This window comes from Salvelinus namaycush, chromosome 21, assembly GCF_016432855.1.
Source record: "Salvelinus namaycush isolate Seneca chromosome 21, SaNama_1.0, whole genome shotgun sequence".
In the NCBI taxonomy this organism is placed as follows: Eukaryota; Metazoa; Chordata; class Actinopteri; order Salmoniformes; family Salmonidae; genus Salvelinus; species Salvelinus namaycush.
This window is the reverse complement of record NC_052327.1, coordinates 15,978,987-16,000,649: the sequence shown is the minus strand read 5'-3', so window position 1 is coordinate 16,000,649 and position 21,663 is coordinate 15,978,987. Positions and strand designations below refer to the sequence as shown.

Genomic DNA, 21,663 nt, shown 5'->3' with positions numbered 1-21,663 from the left:
GTTCCTTTTGTCCAGGTGGGAAAGGGCAGTGTGGAATGCAGTAGAGATTGCATCAGCTGTGGATCTGTTGGGGCGGTATGCAAATTGGAGTGAGTCTAGGGTTTCTGGGATAATGGAGTTGATGTGAGCCATGACCAGCCTTTCAAAGCACTTCATGGCTACAGAAGTGAGTGCTACGGGTCGTTAGTCATTTAGGCAGGTTACCGTAGTGTTCCTGGGCACAGGCACTATGGTCGTCTGCTTGAAACATGTTGGTATTACAGACTCGGACAGGGAGAGGTTGAAAATGTCAGTTAAGACACTTGCCAGTTAGTCAGCGCATGCTCGCAGTACACATCCTGGTAATCCGTCTGGCCCTGCGGCATTATGAATGTTGACCTGTTTAAAGGTGTTACTCACATCGGCTGGTAGGCTCGTGTCACTGGGCAGCTCTCGGCTGTGCTTCCCTTTGTAGCCCGGTTTGCAAGCCCTGCCACATCCGACGAGCTTCAGAGCTGGTGTAGTACGATTCGATCTTAGTCCTGTATTGATGCATTGCCTGTTTGATGGTTCGTCGGATTTCTTATAAGCTTCCGGGTTAGAGTCCCGCTCCTTGAAAGCGGCAGCTCTAGCCTTTAGCTCAATGCAGATGTTGCCTGAATCCATGGCTTCTGGTTAGGGTATGTACGTACGGTCACTGTGGGGACGATGTCTTCGACGCACTTATTGATAAAGCCAGTGACTGATGTGATGTACTCCTCAATGCCATCTGAAGAATCCCGGGAACATATTCCAGTCTGTGCTAGCAAAACAGTCCTGTAGTTTATCATCTGCTTCATCTGACCACTTTTTTATCGACCGAGTCACTGGTGCTTCCTGCTTTCATTTTTGCTTGTAAGCAGGAATCAGGAAGATAGAATTATGGTCAGATTTGCTAAATGGAGGGCGAGGGAGAGCTTTGTATGTGTCTCTGTGTGTGGAGTAAAGGTGGTGCAGAGTTTTTTTCTCTCTCGTTGCACATTTAACATGCTGATAGAAATTTGGTAAAACGGATTTAAGTTTCTCTGCGTTAGAGTTTTCTTGTTTGCTTATGGGGGAATACAGTGCCAGGTTCAGTCTGTGGTGGTACGTAAAGCACCTATGAAAAATACAGATGAAAACTCTCTAGGTAGATAGTGTGTCTTACCAGACGCCGCTGTTCTATCCTGTCGGTACAGCGTATAACCAGCCAGCTGTATGTTGATAGTGTCGTCGTTCAGCCATGACTCCGTGAAGCATAAGATATTACAATTTTGAATGTCCCGTTGGTAGTTTAATCTCCCGCGTAGGTCATCGATTTTATTCTCCAAAGATTGTACGTTTGCTAGCAGAATGGAAGGAAGTGGGGGTTTATTCGATCGCCTACGAATTCTCAGAAGGCAGCCCACCCTCTGGCCCCTTTTCCTCCGCCTCCTCTTTGCGCAAGTTCCCGAGCTTGGGCTCGTCTGACTCGTTAAAGGAAAAAAAGGATTCTGCCAGTCCATGGTGAGTAATCGCAGTCCTGATGTCCAGAAGCTATTTTCGGTCATAAGAGACGGTAGCGGCAACATTATGTACAAAATAAGTAAAAAAATGAGTTACAAACAACGTAAATAAATGAATAAAAAACACGTAAAACGTCAGCCTTCTTCTCCGGCGCCATTTTAATTGAGCAGCTAACTTTACGCACAGGTGCAAACTCTTCGCCTCTGTGGAAACATCCTGCACTGTCATAAAGGCTGTATTGTAATCTGATTAATGTTGTTGTACAATATTGAATATTCTTTAAGCGGATTAACATTATTTTGAAACACTATATGATCAAACGACTCCTAATCTATGATCTGTGATGTCTTCGCTCTTTCTTTCTCACTCACTGCCTCTCTCTCTTTCTCTCTTCCTCACCCTCCCTCTCTTTCTCTCTTCATCAGCCCTCTATATCATTCACTCCCTCCCTCTCTCCCTCCCTCCCTTTCTCTCTCTTTTCTTTTTCTGTCTGAATCATTCACTATCTTACTCTCTCTCTTCTTCCTTTTTCTCTCCAAGATGATTGATGGCCCCTCCAGTTGAACCAAGCCCCAGGATGATCATGTTGCCCATCAGCGGTGGCCACAATCACCACGTCGTGCCTGTGGCTTGTGCCCTCACCTACTCCTGGCTCCTGCTACTTTTTAATGCCGTCTTCGGCCAGAAGCCCGCCAAGCTGCCCCTGGTGGGCCGCAAGCCCTTCATTGCTGCCTGGAATGCACCGCTGGACCTGTGCACTGTCAAGTACAATGTCCAGGCCAACCTGGAGCACCTCTTCCACATCAGTGGCAGCCCGCGGGCCATCCGCACTGGGCAGAATGTCACCATTTTCTATGCCAATCGGCTGGGCCTCTACCCTTTTTACACGGACCATGGCGTCCCCATCAATGGAGGCCTCCCCCAGAATTGCAGCCTGGAGGCCCACCTCCTCAAGACGTACAAGGACATCGACCATTTTATGCCCTCTGAGGACTTTGCTGGACTGGCAGTCATCGACTGGGAGTATTGGCGGCCTCAGTGGAACCGCAACTGGCACAAGAAGGACATCTACCGATGCAAGTCCCGGGAGATGATCGCAAAGGCCTATGTCAACGTGACTCCATCACAAATTGAGGTGCTGGCGCGAAAACGCTTTGAGAGGAGTGCCCAGGCATTCATGCAGAGGACAGTCCAGCTAGGGACGCGCCTTCGCCCCAATGGACTCTGGGGCTTCTACCTCTACCCGGACTGCCACAACTACAACCTGCATGAGCACAACTACACAGGCTCCTGCCCCCTGCGAGAGAGCCTGCGTAATGACGAGTTGCTCTGGTTGTGGAATAGCAGTACAGCATTGTTCCCCTCAGTGGCTATCAGGAAGAGTCAAACAGACAGTGTCAGCAACCTCCATTTCTCCCAGTTCAGGGTGCTGGAGTCTCTGAGGATAGCTGGGCTTACCTCGCATGACTTTGAGCTGCCCACATTTGTGTACACACGCTTAGGGTACAGGGATGAGGCTATGGCCTTCCTCACCACGGTAAGACTGCTACACTTAGTAACCCAAAGGTCTAAAATCAAGTGACCAGTTGGTTATCAATCTGGTCCTGGAGAGCTACATGATGTGTATGTTTTTAGCCAGACCATCATTAACACATCTGATTCAACAAATTAACTTATCATCAAGGCCACCAGGTGTGTTGCTGTTGGGCTAGAACAAATCATTGCACTTCATGATACATGATCCAAATAGGGTTGTAATTCCCTGATTAATATTCCACACTATAAAACCTGTGTAATCCTTTATATACAGGATCAGTTATGACATAATTTATTTCTTAATGATTTCTTAAAATTATCTTGCCATTCTCTGTCTCTCTCAGCAGTCAACACTACTTAGTGAACTGTCTAGTCAGTTGTGCAGGCAATCCTGCCTCTCTTGAGGAGACATTAGCACCATCTTGTGGCTGTATAAAGAAGTTCAAAATGTGGTGTAATATAGAATGTGGTGTAATATCCTGTGTGCATGTCTTTGTGTGTATTGCAGACAGACTTGATCCACACCATTGGTGAGAGTGCTGCTTTGGGGGCTGCTGGTTTTGTGATCTGGGGAGACCTCAACCTCACTTCCTCCAAAGTGAGTCTCATTATATATCTTTGCTGTATATGATCTCATACATTATAAGACACCAGCTGGAATGTGGTTTTAACCAATCAGCATCCAGGATTAGACCCACCCTTTGTATACTGTATAATTAGTGTTACAGTTTGACTAGCAAAGTGTTACACAAGCTAGAATAGGGTAGAGCTAAAGAGACTGGCGATAAGGCAATTAACAGCTCTGACAAAGGAAAATCCTCAATTAAAGCTATGAAAATAAAGTGCTCCCTAGGGGCAGCATCTGCTGTACATCAATTTCATTTTGTTTTGACTTATTTTCGCTGTCAACACTTCCAAGGCCTGTGTAAATCTGCCATTCAAAATGAGGCTTTGAGAAGAAAGGTCATGCATTCCTAAGTGTATTACAAACATTCTTCTCTTGAAATTTGAGTTGCTGTAGAAAGTATTTATGAAATCTGGACAAAACTACATACTAATGCTATAAATATAGAGAGGGAGAAAATAGTTAGTTGACGATAGTTGACAACCCACAGAGAATAGTTATGACAGTATGGTAGTGCTCGCTAGAGTATATATGTCAATGGATTATCATGAATTGCACAATGCCCTCAGTCGTTTGACTTTCTCTTAGTTAAACAAAAATACTTACTCATTCTTTCTTTCTTGCTCCCATTCCTTCTCTTTCTCCCCCCCCCCCCCCCCCCCCCTCTTTCTCTCTCACCCGTCTTCAGCACAACTGCACAAAGGTGAAGTCCTTCCTCAACCACCGCCTGGGTCAATACATCACCAATGTGACACGGGCCGCAGAGGTCTGCAGTGGCTTCCTGTGCCAGAGCAACGGCCGCTGTGTCCGCAGGGACCTCCACGCCCCGTACTACCTCCATCTGAGCGGAGACAGCTACCACATTCAGCCCTCGGGGGACGGGGACTTTGAGGTCATGGGCAGGCACTCGCTGCATGAGCTCCAACTACTGGCCAAGAGGTTCCACTGTCACTGCTACGAGGGACACGCCGGGGAGAAGTGTGATAGCCTGAACAAGGTGGTGGCAGAAGAGGAGGAAGAGGAGGGGGGAGAGGTGGAGGATGGGGAGGAGGAGCAGAGGGAAAGTGCTGCTCCACAAACTGGGAACAGCTTTAGCTCGGTGGTGTTGCTCCTTCTATTGAATTTCTCCTTTGTGTGACTGTGGTATGATAATAGCACTTTAGGTGTCTTGTGTTGTTTGGGGTAGGGGAGACAGAGCTTGAAGTCACTTCCATGGGAACTGCTATTACGTAATGCTGTGCCGTCTTCCTACAGGGGTCCTGTATTATAGTGGGTAACGCTTTACTTGAAGGGTACCTGCATAATGACTACATAACACATTCATAACTCATACATACTTCATTTGTAAAGTCTGATTATATTAACAATGGGACCAATATACACTCTGGTTCAATTCTTTTGTCATTTTACATTTAGGCATGCATTGCCAGCAACAGCATTTATTTGCTGAAAATGAGGTAACTTTCTAACTTGTCACCTCACCGCTATCAATATTGGTACCATTGTAAGCACTGACAATGAAAAGGTATCTGGGAGTCTTGCTCCAGTCTCCCCTAATAGTGTGCAGTTTCATATAGCAGTAAGCTTGATGTTCATTTTTTTATGGTAAGCCTATCATTGAATGATAATTAATTTAAATAGATTATCTAATTTGACTATTAAAGGAACAATAAAGTTGAAAAATTCCTAGACACTGTGCAATTTGAAAAAGCCTTTATCAAATTGGTGTATTTTTATCAAACATGTTAGGAACCACATCACATTTTGGCCACATGGCCTTCAACATGGATCACTGTGTAATAGGTGACATATAAGAAATGATGTGCAACATCGGTGCTATGACTTTTTGCAAACAATGGTGTTCAAGCAAAGTTATATTTAGACTGAACATCTCATTGATTCACAGTTCAAAAAGAATCGCAAACCTTACTTATCACTCTGACATTGAAGCTTGAAGTGCAGATAGAAAGTGGGTAACCAGCAATTGAAGAGACAAGGTATTTAATCTCATCACCCTTTGCCTTTCCTCCTTCGTACTTTGTCAATACTAATTAGGACACTTAGAAGCAATTTTTTTTGCAACATCAAATTCAGTGTCTTCTACCCAGGTTACTCTTGAAATGTGTGAAACTGTGTAAAATGATATATGTAAAATTTTCATACTAAACTGGAATGTAAACCATTATATGTCACAAGTTACATATGGACTATATTTTATTTGAATGGAAAGAACAGAAATGTTTAAAATCTTGCCAGTTTTGTTCATGTTGTTGTTTACCCATGCACTATGGCACTGTACAATGTACCAAATGTTCTTTCTAAGGGCTAGTCTTATAGCTGATGTAGCAGCATTATAAGGCATGTTTCTTTATGGATGCTTTACTTTTTGTTGATGTGTAATGTGTATGGATAAGTGGTTCATATACAGTTGAAGTTGGAAGTTTACATACACCTTAGCCAAATACATTTAAACTCAGTTTTTCACAATTCCTGACATTTAATCCGAGTAAAAATTCCCTGTTTTAGGTCAGTTAGGATCCCCACTTTATTTTAAGAATGTGACATGTCAGAATAATAGTAGAGAGAATTATTTCTTTCAGCTTTTTTTTCTTTAATCACATTCCCAGTGGGTCAGAAGTTTACATACACTCAATTATCATTTGGTAGCATTGCCTTTAAATTGTTGAACTTGGGTCAAACTTTTTGGGTAGTCTTCCACAAGCTTCCCACAATAAGTTGGGTGAATTTTGGCCCATTCCTCCTGACAGAGCTGGTGTAACTGAGTCAAGTCTGTAGGCCTCCTTGCTCGCACACACTTTTTCAGTTCTGCCCACAAATTTTCTATTGGATTGAGGTCAGGGCTTTGTGATGGCATCTCCAATACCTTGATTTTGTTGTCCTTAAGTCATTTTGCCACAACTTTGGAAGTATGCTTGGGGTCATTGTCCATTTGGAAGACACATTTGCAACCAAGCTTTAACTTCCTGATTGATGTCTTGAGATGTTGCTTCAATATAACCACATCATTTCCCTTCCTCATGATGACATCTATTTTGTGAAGTGCACCAGTCCCTCCTGCAGCAAAGCACCCCCACAACATGATGCTGCCACCCCCGTGCTTCACGGTTGGGATGGTGTTCTTTGGGTTGCAAGCCTCCCCCTTTTTCTTCCAAACATAACGATGGTCATTATGGCCAAACAGTTCTATTTTTGTTTCATCAGACCAGAGGACATTTCTCCAAAAAGTACGATCATTGTCTCCATGTGTAGTTGCAACCCGTAATCTGCCTTTTTTATGGCGGTTTTGGAGCAGTGGCTTCTTCCTTGCTGAGCGGCCTTTCTGGTTATATTGATATAGGACTCGTTTTTACTGTGGATATAGATACTTTTGTCCCTGTTTCCTCCAGCATCTTCACAAGGTCATTTGCTGTTGTTCTGGGATTGATTTGTACTTTCCGCACCAAAGTATGTTCATCTCTAGGAGACAGAACGCGTCTCCTTCCTGAGCGGTATGGTGGCTGCGTGGTCCCATGGTGTTTATACTTGCGTACTATTGTTTGTACAGATGAATGTGGTACCTTCAGGCATTTGGAAATTGCTCCCAAGGATGAACCAGACTTGTGGAGGTCTTGGCTGATTTCTTTTGATTTTCCCATGATGTCAAGCAAAGAGGCACTAAGTTTGAAGGTAGGCCTTGAAATACATCCACAGGTACACCTCCAATTGACTCAAATGGTCAATTAGACTATCAGAAGCTTCTAAAGTCATGATTACGTTTTCTGGAATTTTCTAAGCTGTTTAAAGGCACAGTCAACTTAGTGTATGTAAACTTTTGACCCACTGGAATTGGGATACAGTGAGTTATAAGTGAAATAATCTGTCTGTGAACCATTGTTGGAAGAATTACTTGTGTCATGCACAAAGTAGATGTCCTAACCAACTTGCCAAAACTATAGTTTGTTAACAAGAAATTTGTGGAGTGGTTGAAAAACGAGTTTTAATGACTCCAACCTAAGTGTATGTAAATTTCCGACTTCAACTGTAAGTAGTTCATACTTCATTAACATTTCCTGTATTTATCATTATGTCTACTTTTGAGTATTGAGCATTGACTCAAAGTGGAATTTAATCTCAGAATCACATCAGTCTTGATTGGCAGGCAATGGAGCTGGCTAATACAGTATATTGGGGTGGCAGGTAGCCTAGTGGTTAGAGCATTGGGCCAGTAACCGAAAGGTTGCTGGATTGAATCCCTGAGCTGACAAGGTAAAAGATCTGTCGTTCTGCTCCTGAACAAGGCATTTAACCCACTGTTCCCTGGTAGGCCGTCATTGTAAATAAAAATCTGTTCTTAACTGACTTGCCTTGTTAACTCAGGGTTAAATAAAAAATAAAAATATTAAGTGTATTAAGTGAAGTGATTGATGGTGGCTCACAGTAACTTACTCATCTCAGCCATGTTGTGATTTTTTTGTTCAAAGATTCCAAGATAGTAAAACAAATACACAAGGATTATGAAACATGTGAAAAGTGTTGATTGAATGTAAATGGACTGCAAAAAAATTCATACAAATGGTACACTTTATTTTAAGGGACACATATTAGAAACTAATTTGTAGTTTGTAAGTGTGTAAATTCCTAATAAGGTTGTTATTATATCTTGTTAGACATTTATTAGGCCTTTATTAAATGTTTTCTTTATCGAACATTATTAGTCATGTGTAACTGGCCAATCCTTACCCTTAGAGTCTATGGACTTACCGGTGTGCCAATCTAGGTACCATAATAAAAAAAATCCCCATTAAAATCTGTTACTTGAAGCTAGAGAGAAATCTGTTGCATGAGCTGCGTCTCAATCCATCGCATCCGCCTATGGCGGCCTTCCGCAACTGTGGTGGAAGGTGGCCGAGATACAGCAGTGTTTGTCATCCCGAAAATCTATCTTCTCACGACAACGGCTATAGAGTCCGAATAACTGTAGAGTTATGACCACTCTATGGAAAGATGAGACTCTCATGAACACGATGGTGGTCTCCGTTTTGCTCAACGACCCCCACCAGCCCCACAGGACTCGTCTGAAGTCTGTATCGTTGATGTGCCATCTTCTGTTTGTAGTGCCTGAAGCATTTGGGCAACAAACTAATGTTGAAAGGGGAGATTCTCACAAACATGATGATGTTCTCCGTTTTACTCTACGACCCCCACAAGTGTCACGGGAATCGTCTGAAAGTAACCGGTAACGGTTTAAAAAATGAATGGAAGTATTGAGGTAGTTTTGTACCTACCCAAAAAAAAGGTGTTAAATATGTGTAAAAAAAAATATATATATATATATATATATACACTGCTCAAAAAAATAAAGGGAACACTTAAACAACACAATGTAACTCCAAGTCAATCACACTTCTGTGAAATCAAACTGTCCACTTAGGAAGCAACACTGATTGACAATAAATGTAACATGCTGTTGTGCAAATGGAATAGACAAAAGGTGGAAATTATAGGCAATTAGTAAGACACCCCCAAAAAAGGAATGGTTCTGCAGGTGGTGACCACAGACCACTTCTCAGTTCCTATGCTTCCTGGCTGATGTTTTGGTCACTTTTGAATGCTGGCGGTGCTTTCACTCTAGTGGTAGCATGAGACGGAGTCTACAACCCACACAAGTGGCTCAGGTAGTGCAGTTCATCCAGGATGGCACATCAATGCGAGCTGTGGCAAAAAGGTTTGCTGTGTCTGTCAGCGTAGTGTCCAGAGCATGGAGGCGCTACCAGGAGACAGGCCAGTACATCAGGAGACGTGGAGGAGGCCGTAGGAGGGCAACAACCCAGCAGCAGGACCGCTACCTCCGCCTTTGTGCAAGGAGGTGCACTGCCAGAGCCCTGCAAAATGACCTCCAGCAGGCCACAAATGTGCATGTGTCTGCTCAAATGGTCAGAAACAGACTCCATGAGGGTGGTATGAGGGCCCAACATTTATGCATGTGTTATTCAATGCGTTTTTATGGGATTTGGTAGTAAAGGTCAAATTCAATATTTTATCAAAAAATTTTGTAGATATTTTTATGAATACCTAAAGGGGTCCTAAAATTTTTAATCAAATAGCTAAATGATCCATGGTATGACCATTTTAAAATAATGATATATGTCAACATCTTAGAGAATGTAAGGTAGCACTTTAGCACAGGGAACATATGTTAAGGTACTATGCTTTTATTAGTTCTACATTGAGACAGCATACTATGAGTCTGTTTACAGTGTAACTTGCTCTTTATTAAATACTAATATGTCTTTATTATGACTAACAATTAGGTTTTTAAGGATGGGCAATTAACACATAACTTATAATGTTTGAATAAGAAAAAACACAAATTAAGGCCTTATATATGGCTTATAAGACATAATAAAGGCCTTATTAGCTACTTGTATACACGCTTATAAACCACAAATTTGTAGCTAAAATGTGCAGCTTAAAATAAAGTGTTACCAAAAATGTAAATAATTTTGAATACATTAATTTGTCTCTTCATTTTCCTCCTAATCGAAGCAACTTAATTAATCACAGTAAATGGATGCTGATATCAAGAACCATGGCTGACTATTTTCCAATTGACAATGTATCAATGACAATTCTCCAAGATTCTTGGCCCTTACTACAGTAGTCCTTAAATCAGCCCTTAGTAGCCCTTAAATCAGCCATTAGTAGGCCTTAAATCAGCCCTTAAATCAGCCCTTAAATCAGCCATTAGTAGCCCTTAAATCAGCCCTTAGAAGCCATTAAATTACCCTTAAAGTGTCCCTGAAAGTGAGCCCTAACACTTGGATTCTATTGCATGATTATTTGGCCACATTCTCTCTCTTACACACACGCAATGTAACAGTGTATTAGGCTGTTAACTGCAGATAAACACTGATATCCTCCGCACACTCCAGAGGTCAGGTGCCTTGAAGGGCATCTGTGATTTCCTGAGTACAGAAAAGAGATAGGAGACCAGATAACAGTAAAATAAATAGTTTCACGGCCTATTACATAGTCAATAACAGTCATTCTTGGAACCACGGAAAAAGCTCTTGAATGATAAATCATAATGTACAACAAACAGGAACATGTTGAATGAGCACTTGACACACGATGACATCAAATGGAATAGATTAACCCAAAGGTATAAAAATATGATTTCTCTACTGTGTCATTGCGCTCCAACCGTGTATTACGCACAGGTAAGGACTAGTAGGCTGTCTTTTGGTTATTTGGTAATATCCGTAATATTAGTCTGTCATCTGACTTTGTAACAGTTGAACATTGTCATCAACAGCTTGTGTACTGAACGTTCTAATAACTGCCACCACTGGCTCTATCACCTTTTCTCTCTGCTATGGCTATCACTGGCTGTAAGATGTAAAGATATCTGAAAAGACACGTAATAAGGTACCTCACTGTAGCTATACAGAGATTGTTGGGAAGTCATATTCCTCCACTGCCAGTTGCCACACATGTATTTCTGTATTTTCTTTCACAGAGGAGTCACGATGGACCAGTTCTCCCAGATGAAAAGGGGCGCTCCCCAGCTACTCCCCACCCTTGCCCTCTCCCTTCTGGCGTGTCTTAGTTTCGTCTCCCCCCTACCTACAACGGAGCCCCCATTGTTTGACGGTCATCCTTTTGTGGGTATATGGAATACCCCGACCCCTGCATGCAAGAGGCTGCAGATCCCACTGGACACCTGGTCCTTCAAAGCAGTGACCACGCCTGCTGCTGTTCCTGGTCAGTTCCTCACCCTGTTCTACGTCGACCGCCTGGGCCTGTACCCTCACGTTGACCCCAACAACCATCGCCAGTTCAATGGTGGCATCCCCCAAAAGGGCAACCTGACGGCCCACCTGATTAAGGCCTACGGTGACATCAATCATTACATCCCCTCTGACACAACCCCGGGTCTGGCCGTCATTGACTGGGAAGACTGGCGCCCCCTGTGGGACAGAAACTGGGGGTCCAAGAATATTTACCGTCAACTGTCCATTGCCTATGCTCGAGAGAAGGACCCCTCTTTGTCCCCATCACAAGCAACCACTGAGGCCAAGAAGCAGTTTCAGACTGCAGCCCGCAACTACATGGAGGGAACCATGATGCTAGGTATCAGCCAGCGGCCCAGCCAGCAATGGGGGTTCTATCTGTTCCCCGATTGCTACAACTATGGCTGGGAGAAGCCAGACTACACAGGGCAATGCTCCGACAAGACCAAGAGCCAGAACGACGAGCTTTTGTGGCTTTGGGAGTCCAGCACGGCTCTATACCCTTCAGTCTACCTGCCTGCATCGCTGAACAATAGCGCCAACGTGGCGCTTTTCGTCCGAAACCGCGTTCAGGAGGCAGTGAGGGTGGCAGCTCTGCCCAAACGCCCCTACACTGTGCCCATCTATGTGTACTCACGCCCACTCTACCGTGACCAAAATACGTTTCTCAGTACGGTGAGGGCATTAGATGTCAATTACTTAATAGTTCAATATTGAGTGCTACACAATTTCAATATACTTTTATGTTATCTTTACCTTTGTGCTATTAAAACGTGTGCTCACTAAATGCTGATAACTCACAAGAACATTTTCAAGACATGCAGTGCACACTATTACAAATGTATTTTTTTTACTTCAGCTGAGTTTCATGCAGGAGTTTCTGTCATACTGTATGTCTGTCATTCCCAGGAGGATCTGATCAGAAGTATTGGAGAAAGTGCAGCATTGGGGGCCTCTGGGTCAGTGCTCTGGGGGGCCAGTGCCGACTATACTGACAAGGTAATCTCCCATACACCCCTCCACATTTCTTATTTTATGTCCCATGATAAAATATAAAGTACACTTCTTTTATTTGTACTGTGTTATGTTTAAATGTCATTGAATACTTCAATGTAAAAAGCTTTTTTGAGTGGTGGTGCAGTACTCTTACGGAGAAATCACATGATTTCACGTGACATATACCAGTTTTGCACATGTGAAATCATGTGAAAACGTATGTTTTTGGAACACTTCATATGTGATGATCTTGGCATGGCGGCAGGTAGGCTAGTGGTTAGAGCAGGGCTCGCCAAACTTGTGTAACAGTTTAACTTTATGGCTTCCCCTCGCCCCGGGCACGAGCCAGGGACCCTCTGCACACATCAACAACAGTTACCCACGAAGCGTCATTACCCATCGCTCCACAAAGGCCGCGGCCCTTGCAGAGCAAGGGGAACCACTACTTCAAGGTCTCAAAGCGAGTGACGTAACCAATTGAAATGCTATTAGCGCGCACCACCGCTAACTAGCTAGCCATTTCACATCCGTTACACTCACCCCCCTTTCAACCTCCTCCTTTTCCGCAGCAACCAGTGATCCGGGTCAACAGCATCAATGTAACAGTATAAATTTAGACCGTCGCCCCAACACGGGCGCGAACCAGGGACCCTCTGCACACATCAACAACAGTCACCCACGAAGCATCGATACCCATCGCTCCACAAAAGCCTCGGCAAGGGGGACCACTACTTCAAGGTTTCAGAGCAAGTGACGTCACCGACTGAAAGGCTGCTAGCGCGCACCACCGCTACCTAGCTAGCCATTTCACATCGGTTACATTCATCCCGCTTTCGACCTCCTCCTTTTCCGCAGCAACCAGTGATCCGCTTCAAGGTCTCAAAGCGAGTGACGTAACCGATTGAAACGCTATTAGCGCGCACCACCGCTAACTAGCTAGCCATTTCACATCCGTTACACTTGTTCCTGGAGAGCTACCCTCCTGTAGGTTTCCTCTTCAACCCCAGTTATAACTAACCTGATTCAGTTTATCAACCAGCTAATTATTATAATCAGTTGCGCTAGATTAGGGTTGGAGGGAAAACCTACAGGATGGTAGCTCTCCAGGAACAGGGTTGAAGAGCCCTGGGTTAGAATGTTGGGCCAGCAACCGAAAGCCTGCTGGTTCAAATACCTGAGCCGACAAGGTGAAAGATCTGTTGATGTGCCCTTGAGCAAAGCGCTGACCCTGTAAACCAACACATTTATTAAAAAAATTCCACCTGTGAAATCATGTGAAACTATATACTATGTTTTTGGAACACTTCACATGTGATGATATTACACATGATTTCACAGGTGATGCCCTGCAAACAAAAATGAGTCTTCATGATACACACAGTGCTTTTAACATAGTGTTTTCAAATTACAATATATATTTGACTATATTGTGTATGTTTATTTATACAGTAATTATTATTCAACATGTCCTTACGTGGGATTTGAATGCACAACCTCTTGGTTCACAGCATTCCGGTCTTCCTGCTATGCCACCATGTATGTGTCAGTAACTCATTTCACCTGTATTCTTACACTTTGGACTACAAAGTAAATCTTTGCTAAAAATACACTGAAGAAAAACTATTTATTTATCATAGTTATTCAGGAGTAACATTAAAATGGAATTATATGCCCCACCAACATTGACAACTATACAGAAAACCCTCGAAATTGCTGAAATAAGTAAATTAAATCAATGATGAGGGAATTGACAGAATAACTGCTAACTAAAATAACAGTGCAGATAGCACACTTTTACTAAGTGCGGAGATGTTTCAGGATTATTTCCAGCAACATCGCAAACTGTTTTAGAGACTGACGGACAGGGTCTGGTAGTGCTCCAGTTCTCCCTGTCAGAATAAGCAACAAAGGACTTGGAAAGCATATCAAATCTTATGGAAATGTCACTACGGTTATTGTGAGTAACCTAATTTATCTTCCTTTAACTCCGCCTTCTAGTGAGTTTATACAAACTGTCATCTCCTACCATTCTGTTAGATTGGAGACTGTCAGAAAACATGGTTGTAACGTTAATAATTTGGATGTTATTCCATGTGTCACCTCGAGGCAGATGCCCCGTTGAATATGCTTTTAACACTAGTAAAACCTTTCTCATGAATGACATCATTACTAAGCGCAAAGTTGATTGCATGTTTCTCACGGCTGTCATCAGACTCTAGTGCCGCTCTTATTGAAGCCTACCCCCCGGACTACAGCTTTTGATACTCTGCAGAGCTCTGTCTTACTATCCAGGTCTGTGCCCAAACAGTTCAAGCTTTTCTTTTATAAATCCACCTTTCCAGAAATAAGTCTCTCACTGTTGCCGCTTGTTATAGACCCCCCTCAGCCCCCAGCTGTGCCCTGGACACCATATGTGAATTGATTGCCCCCCATCTATTTTCAGAGTTCGTACTGTGAGGTGACCTAAACTGGGATATGCTTAACACCCCGGCCATCCTACAATCTAAGCTAGATGCCCTCAATCTCTCACAAATTATCAAGGAACCTACCAGGTACAACCATAAATCCGTAAACATGGGCACCCTCATAGATATCATCCTGACTAACTTGCCCTCCAAATAAACCTCTGCTGTCTTCAACCAGGATCTCAGCGATCACTGCCTCATTGCCTGCGCCCGTAATGGGTCCGCGGTCAAATGACCACCCCTCATCACTGTCAAACGCTCCCTAAAACACTTCAGCGAGCAGCCCTTTCTAATCGACCTGGCCCGGGGTCTGACAACCTGGATGGAAAATTACTGAGGATTATAGCGGTGTCACGCCCTGACCTTAGAGATCCTTTTTATGTCTCTATTTTGGTTGGTCAGGGCGTGAGTTGGGGTGGGCATTCTATGTTTTTGTTCTATGTTGTCTATTTCTATGTGTTTGGCCGGGTGTGGTTCTCAATCAGAGGCAGCTGTCTGTCGTTGTCTCTGATTGAGAACCATACTTAGGTAGCCTCATCCCACCTGTGTTTTGTGGGTTGTTGTTTCCTGTTGTGTGTCTGCACCAGCCAGGATTGTTTCAGTCGTTATTCTTTGTTATTTTTGTTATTTCAGTGTTCATTTAATAAATATGGACACGTACCACGCTGCACCTTGGTCCTCTTCTCCTTCTCCCGACGACAATCGTTACATTCTCTGCTTTCTCAATAACAACACTATCAACAAGGCACATCTTACAGGCCCTAGTTTTGTCGCACCTGGACTACTGTTCAGTAATGTGGTCAGATGCCACAAAGAGGGACTTAGGAAAATTACAATTGGCTCAGAACAGGGAAGCGCGGCTGGTCCTTAAAAGTACACGGGGAGCTAATATTAATGATATGCATATATGCAATCTATATATGCAATCTCTCATGGCTCAAAGTGGAAGATAGATTGACTTCATCACTACTTGTTGAAACATGAAATTGTTGAAACATGATATTCATGTGTTTTTTCCGGAAGGAAGTGCTGACCAATGATGGCACGCTGTTTCATTTGCTATTTATGTAAAAAACGGAAAGTAAATCATGTTTATGCTTATCATCATATCACATGTTGTCAGGTGGATATGACATATCCATTTGTAGCCCCCTTCTTTTTATCCTATATATAATTCATCCAACATTCCGTTCCAAGAACAAGTTCATTAATATCTCACACACACACACACACACATTAATAACTTGAACACACACACACACTCACACAGCCGATATGTTTATTCTTCATGTCAAATAAAGATTTGTTGCATGATGCACAAATGTTCCAGTTTCACCCCCCACCCCCCTCTCTCTCCTTTCAGGCTTCATGTGAAGCATTATCCACATACCTAACATCCACCCTCAACCCATACGTCGCTAACGTGACCGCTGCCGCCAAACTCTGTAGTGACGTCCTTTGCCAGGGCAATGGCCGCTGTGTCAGAAAGGACTACAACTCCAATGACTACCTGCACCTGAACCCGGACAACTTCCGCCTCCTAAAGTCCCAGCGAAAGTACGTGGCCTTCGGAATACCCTCCTCTTCTGACCTACTCACCTTAGCAGACAAGTTCACCTGCCAGTGCTACACAGGCAGTAGCTGCTCACCCCAGTTATCACGTCCCATGACCCCAATGGTTATTCAAGTATAGCCTCCCTGGGGGTTCACTCTTAGAAAATCTCACGAATCTGACAAATGCATTCACAGTAAGGGTACGTGTATATGATTGAAGCAAATAATCAAGGTTCTCATTTTTAGATAAACAGTATTTTTTTGAGAATCCTGCACTATAGAACTGAATCACTAAAGTAAGACATTACATATTTATGTCAAAATAAAATTCTAAAATATTTTACATTGTTGTGAGTTATTTGATATCCTTTGGACAGTATGCAGAGCCTGTGACATTTAACCCAATAACACCAACGTCTTTAGGGGCTTTGAGTAATGGTACTGGGATGATTACATTAAAGAAATACTGTGTTTTAACATATTTGGTTAATATATAATGAAATTACTGGCTAAGTATCTACAATTACTCAGCATTAAATGTCCAACTTATGCTGACCAAGCATATAGAATAAAAAATACTAGGAACAAATCATTCCTTCCTATTGTGCATAAACAGGTTGAATTAACATTGATTCCATGTCATTTTAACCAAAACAGTCAATGTGATGACTTTGAAACAACGTGGAAAACTGATTGGATTTGTAAAAAAATCATCAACGCAAGGGAATTTCATCTTTTTTGTAATGACATGGTGACATGTTATGTTGATTTCACATTGAATTTCAATTAGTTGACAAATGAAATATAGACGTTGAACTGACGTCTGTGCGCAGTGGGTTGCGTGTCATGCCACAAAGCAAGGATATTTGGTGGTGGTCTTATACACTTGTTTTCTCATATCACCTTCCAGGCACAGAGACACTCATTTTAAGCCAGTTTACATCAGTTACTCTCAAAAAAAGATACCCCTGAAGGAGTCAGAAAACCGCACATAAATCAAACATAAATAAGTCTTCTCTGTGGTGACAAGTTTTCACAAGCGCTTGCTATGCTACGCTTAAAGCTATTGCAGAACTTATTTAGAGATGCACTATTCACACTCACAGATGGAACCTACTGTACGTGAGGTTTGTAGTGAGGGGTTAATGCTTTTGAGCAGGAAAAGGGGACCTACAAAGTGTGGTGGGTGGCAAGGAATTTGTGTGAAAATCCCTGGAACAGGTGAGCTTACATTCATGTTGTAACCTTTTATCCTTTGTTCTACCAATTTGACAACTTTGTTTAGTCTCACTTTCTCTCATGATATTGTTTGAAGTGTGTTTGAAGTTGCTAGTGTTTTGTCTCGGCCAGGGATAGGGAGTAACACATGTAATTACTTGTAATTACTTGTAATTACACATGATTACTTCTTGGAAAACTTGTAAATTCAGAAAGGATATTAGCCAGGAAAAAATGTGGATGGTTGTCACATGGAATGTGGGTTTGGTTGTCACTATGAACTCCATTCTAAAACAGGGTTGGATCTTTTGTGCTTGTGCTATAAACAGCTCCTTTAGTTGCCTCTTTCACAAAAATGTTTCTGTCACAAACCCACATGTGTGTGCAGACTATGCGCAGACCAGCTGGCTGCAGTGTTTACGGACATATTCAATCTCTCCCTATCCCAGTCTGCTGTCCCCACATGCTTCAAGATGTCCAACATTGTTCCTGTACCCCAAAAAAGTGAATGTAACTACGTAAATGACTGTCGCTCCATAGGACTCACTTTTGTCATCATGAAGTGCTTTGAGAAGCTAGTTAAAACCTCTTTAGGCTAGGGGGCAGTATTTTGATGTTTGGATGAAAAACGTGCCCAAAGTAAACTGCCTATTTCTCAGGCCCAGAAGCTAGAATATAAATATAATTGGCAGATTAGGATAGAAAACACTCTAAAGTTTCCAAAACTGTCAAAATATTGTCTGTGAGTATAACATAACTGATATGGCAGGCGAAAACCTGAGGAAAATCCATCCAGGAAGTGCTGTTTTTCTGAAACTACTCTTTTCCATTGCAAGCCTATCCTCCATTTAAAGGGATATCAACCAGATTCCGTTCCCTATGGGTTCCACAAGGTGTGAACAGTCTTTAGAAATAGTTTCAGGCTTTTATTCTGAAAAATGAGCGAGAATGTTCACATTGCGTCAGTGGATAGCCAGATGTCCTCAGATTTCTGCATGTACGCGTGTCGAGAGCGAGACCTTTTCTTTCTCTCTTCTATTGAAAAGGCTACCGTCCGGTTGAAATATTATCGATTATTTATTGTAAAAACAACCTGAGGATTGATTATGAAAAACATTTGACATGTTTCTACGAACTTTACGGATACTATTTGGAATTTTCGTCTGCCCGTCATGAGCCTGTGGATTACTGAACAAAACGCGCCAACCAAATGGAGGTTTTTGGATATAAAGAGAATCTTTATCGAACAAAACAAACATTTATTGTGTAAATGGGAGTCTCCTGAGTGCAAACATATGAAGATCATCAAAGGTAAGTGATTAATTGTATTGCTTTTCTGTCTTTCGTGACCAATATACTTTTCTGCTAGCTGTTTTTTTGTAATGTTTTGTCTGCTGAGAGCTGTCCTCACATAATCGCAGTGGTGGGCCTTCAGGGCCTGCAAGGCCTTCTCTGCTGGCCTAAACATCATCAGAATATAATTTTTTTTTAAATATATTTTCCCCCAAATATGTATTAAATTATTCCCCAGAGTAAGAGTTATACTCTTCATTTCATAGCTTTCCTCTTGGTTGCACTGCTTCCAGCCCCAGGTTGAGATTTGGAGGGCTGGTCTTTATGTTAGATCTTTTATCCAATCATATTCAGCCATCATGTGTTGCCAGGGGTCTAAAATCTGCCCTCAGGCCTTCAGAATCAACAGTGCGGGCGCTTGTAGCTTATAGTGAATGGAAATGAAAATTTAGTGTCAACCAATCAGCTTTAGAGTTGGCTATTGTACGCCTGCTGGCTGGCTCCAGTGTTACACAGGAGCCAGCTAGCAGGCGTAGTGCGTGCACGTCTTTTGATTGGATTACCAATATTGAGAGGCAGGTCCTATGGAGATCTAGGAAACTGAATTTGATAAACGAATTAATTCGCGTACTACTAAGCTGTTTTTTCAACCCACAATGGCGGAAGGAGGAGAAGATATCGATTTGGTCGAGGATATAATTATAACGCCATTCTCAAGACGAACTTTTCAAGAAAAGTTAGACATTGTAAGGAGAGGTCGCCCGACGCCACAAAGCCTGTGACAGGCGGGAAAGGGGTTCGTTCGCTCGCCACTTTCAAAGTTTCAACTACGAGCGCTGTCAATGGCTCACAGGCTCCTTGGCTCCGAGAAGCACTGCAAACTGTACTGCTGGGAATGCCTATTATTTGCAAGTGATCGATTTGGTGTTTGGAGCCACACTGGCTTTGCAAACTTGAGTTGTCTAACCAAGGCAGCAACGAGACACCAAAGTACGGCTGGGCACTTACAAGCAATGGTGCTTTTGAAAACTTTTGGGGACACCGGAGTGGATCTACAGCTCAAAGAACAAGCGCGCAGGGCAACGGAGCTGCACAATGAAAAGGTGAAGGGAAATATTGAAAAGACTCATTGATTGTGTCATTTTTTTGGGTAAACACTGTTTACCCAAAAATGTCAATTTGTCAATTTCAAGGTGACGCAACGCCTGGTTATACTGCGTTTCTGTCTAAATGTATAGTGTCTAGAGCCATGGCATCATAATGATGGTAATAAGAGGTGGATTAATTCGGGTGGGACTGTGTAGTACCTCACTGAAGGCCCAGGCCCCAGGCCCACGGCACGCCACTGCATAATCGCATGGTTTGCTTTCACCGTAAAGCCTTTTTGAAATCTGACACACCGGCTGGATTAAAAACAAGTTAAGCTGTGTTTTGGTGTATTGCACTTGTGATTTCATGAAAATTAAATATTTTTAGTAATTTAATTTGAATTTGGCGCTCTGCAATTCACCGGATGTAGACGAAAATGATCCCGCTAAAGGGATCCGAGCGGCAAGAGGATATTAAGGATCACCTCCACCTTACTTGACCCACTGCAATTCACATACCACCCCAATAGATCCATGGATGATGCAATTGCTCTATCCAATCTGGACAAGAGGAATACCTTTGTAAGAATGCTGGGTCTAAACCCTTCCCTGTGCAACTTGGTCCTGGACTTCCTGACGGGCCGCCCCCAGGTGGTGAAGGTAGGCAACAACACCTCCACTATGCTGATCCTCAACACAGGGGTCTCATATTAATGCGTGCTCAGCCCCCTCCTGATTCCCTGTTTACCCATGACTTCGTGGCCACACGTCTCCAACTCCATCATCAAGTTTGTGGACGACACAACAGTGGTAGGCCTGATTACCAACAATGACGAGACAGCCTACAGGGAGGAGGTGAGGACCCCGGTGTAATGGTGCCAGGAAAATAACCTCTCCCTCAACATCAACAAAATGAAGGAGCTGATCATGGACTTCAGGAGACAACAGAGGGAGCACACCCCCATCAATATCGAGAAGGTGAAAAGCTTCAAGTTCCTTGGCGTGCACATCACTGACTATCTGAAATGGTCCACCCACACAGACAGCATGGTGAAGAAGGTGCAACAGCAATAGCGCCTCTTCAACCTCAGGAGACTGAAGAAATTTGTCTTGGCCCCTAAGATTCTCACAAACTTTCACGGATCCACCATTGAGAGCTTCTTGTCGGGCTGTGTCACCGCATGGTACGGCAACTGCACCGTCTGCAACCGCAGGGCTCTCCAGAGGGTGGTGTGGTCAGCCCAATGCATCACCGGGAGCACACTCCCTGCCCTTCAGGACATCTACTGGGCGGCAGGTAGCCTAGTGGTTAGAGCTTTGGGCCAGTAATCAAAAGGTTGCTAGATTGAATCCCTGAGCTGACAAGGTACAAATCTGTCATTCTGCCCCTGAACAAAGCAGTTAACCCACTGTTCCTAGGCCATCATTGTAAATAATAATTTGTTCTTAACTGACTTGCCTAGTTAAAGAAAACAAATTACAGAAGGCGAGGTCAGTACAGGTACATTTCATGGCCGTCAGACGTTACAGCCTTTTTCCCCTTATCAATATACGTACACACAATACCCCATAATGACAAAGCAAAAACTGGT

At 43.1% G+C, this 21,663-nt stretch overlaps 2 protein-coding genes across 2 annotated transcripts; both read left to right on the top strand.

The window, feature by feature from the left end:
• The first annotated feature begins 2,050 nt into the window (after positions 1–2,050).
• LOC120066581 (hyaluronidase-4-like) lies at positions 2,051–8,932 on the top strand. The gene is made up of 4 exons (XM_039018006.1): positions 2,051–3,040; positions 3,548–3,637; positions 4,353–4,661; positions 8,780–8,932. The coding sequence occupies exons 1-4, from the start codon at positions 2,051–2,053 to the stop codon at positions 8,930–8,932; spliced, it is 1,542 nt and encodes a 513-aa protein (XP_038873934.1).
• A 2,261-nt stretch (positions 8,933–11,193) lies between these two features.
• LOC120066579 (hyaluronidase-5-like) lies at positions 11,194–16,611 on the top strand. The gene is made up of 3 exons (XM_039018005.1): positions 11,194–12,132; positions 12,367–12,456; positions 16,282–16,611. The coding sequence occupies exons 1-3, from the start codon at positions 11,194–11,196 to the stop codon at positions 16,609–16,611; spliced, it is 1,359 nt and encodes a 452-aa protein (XP_038873933.1).
• The last annotated feature ends 5,052 nt before the right edge of the window (positions 16,612–21,663 follow it).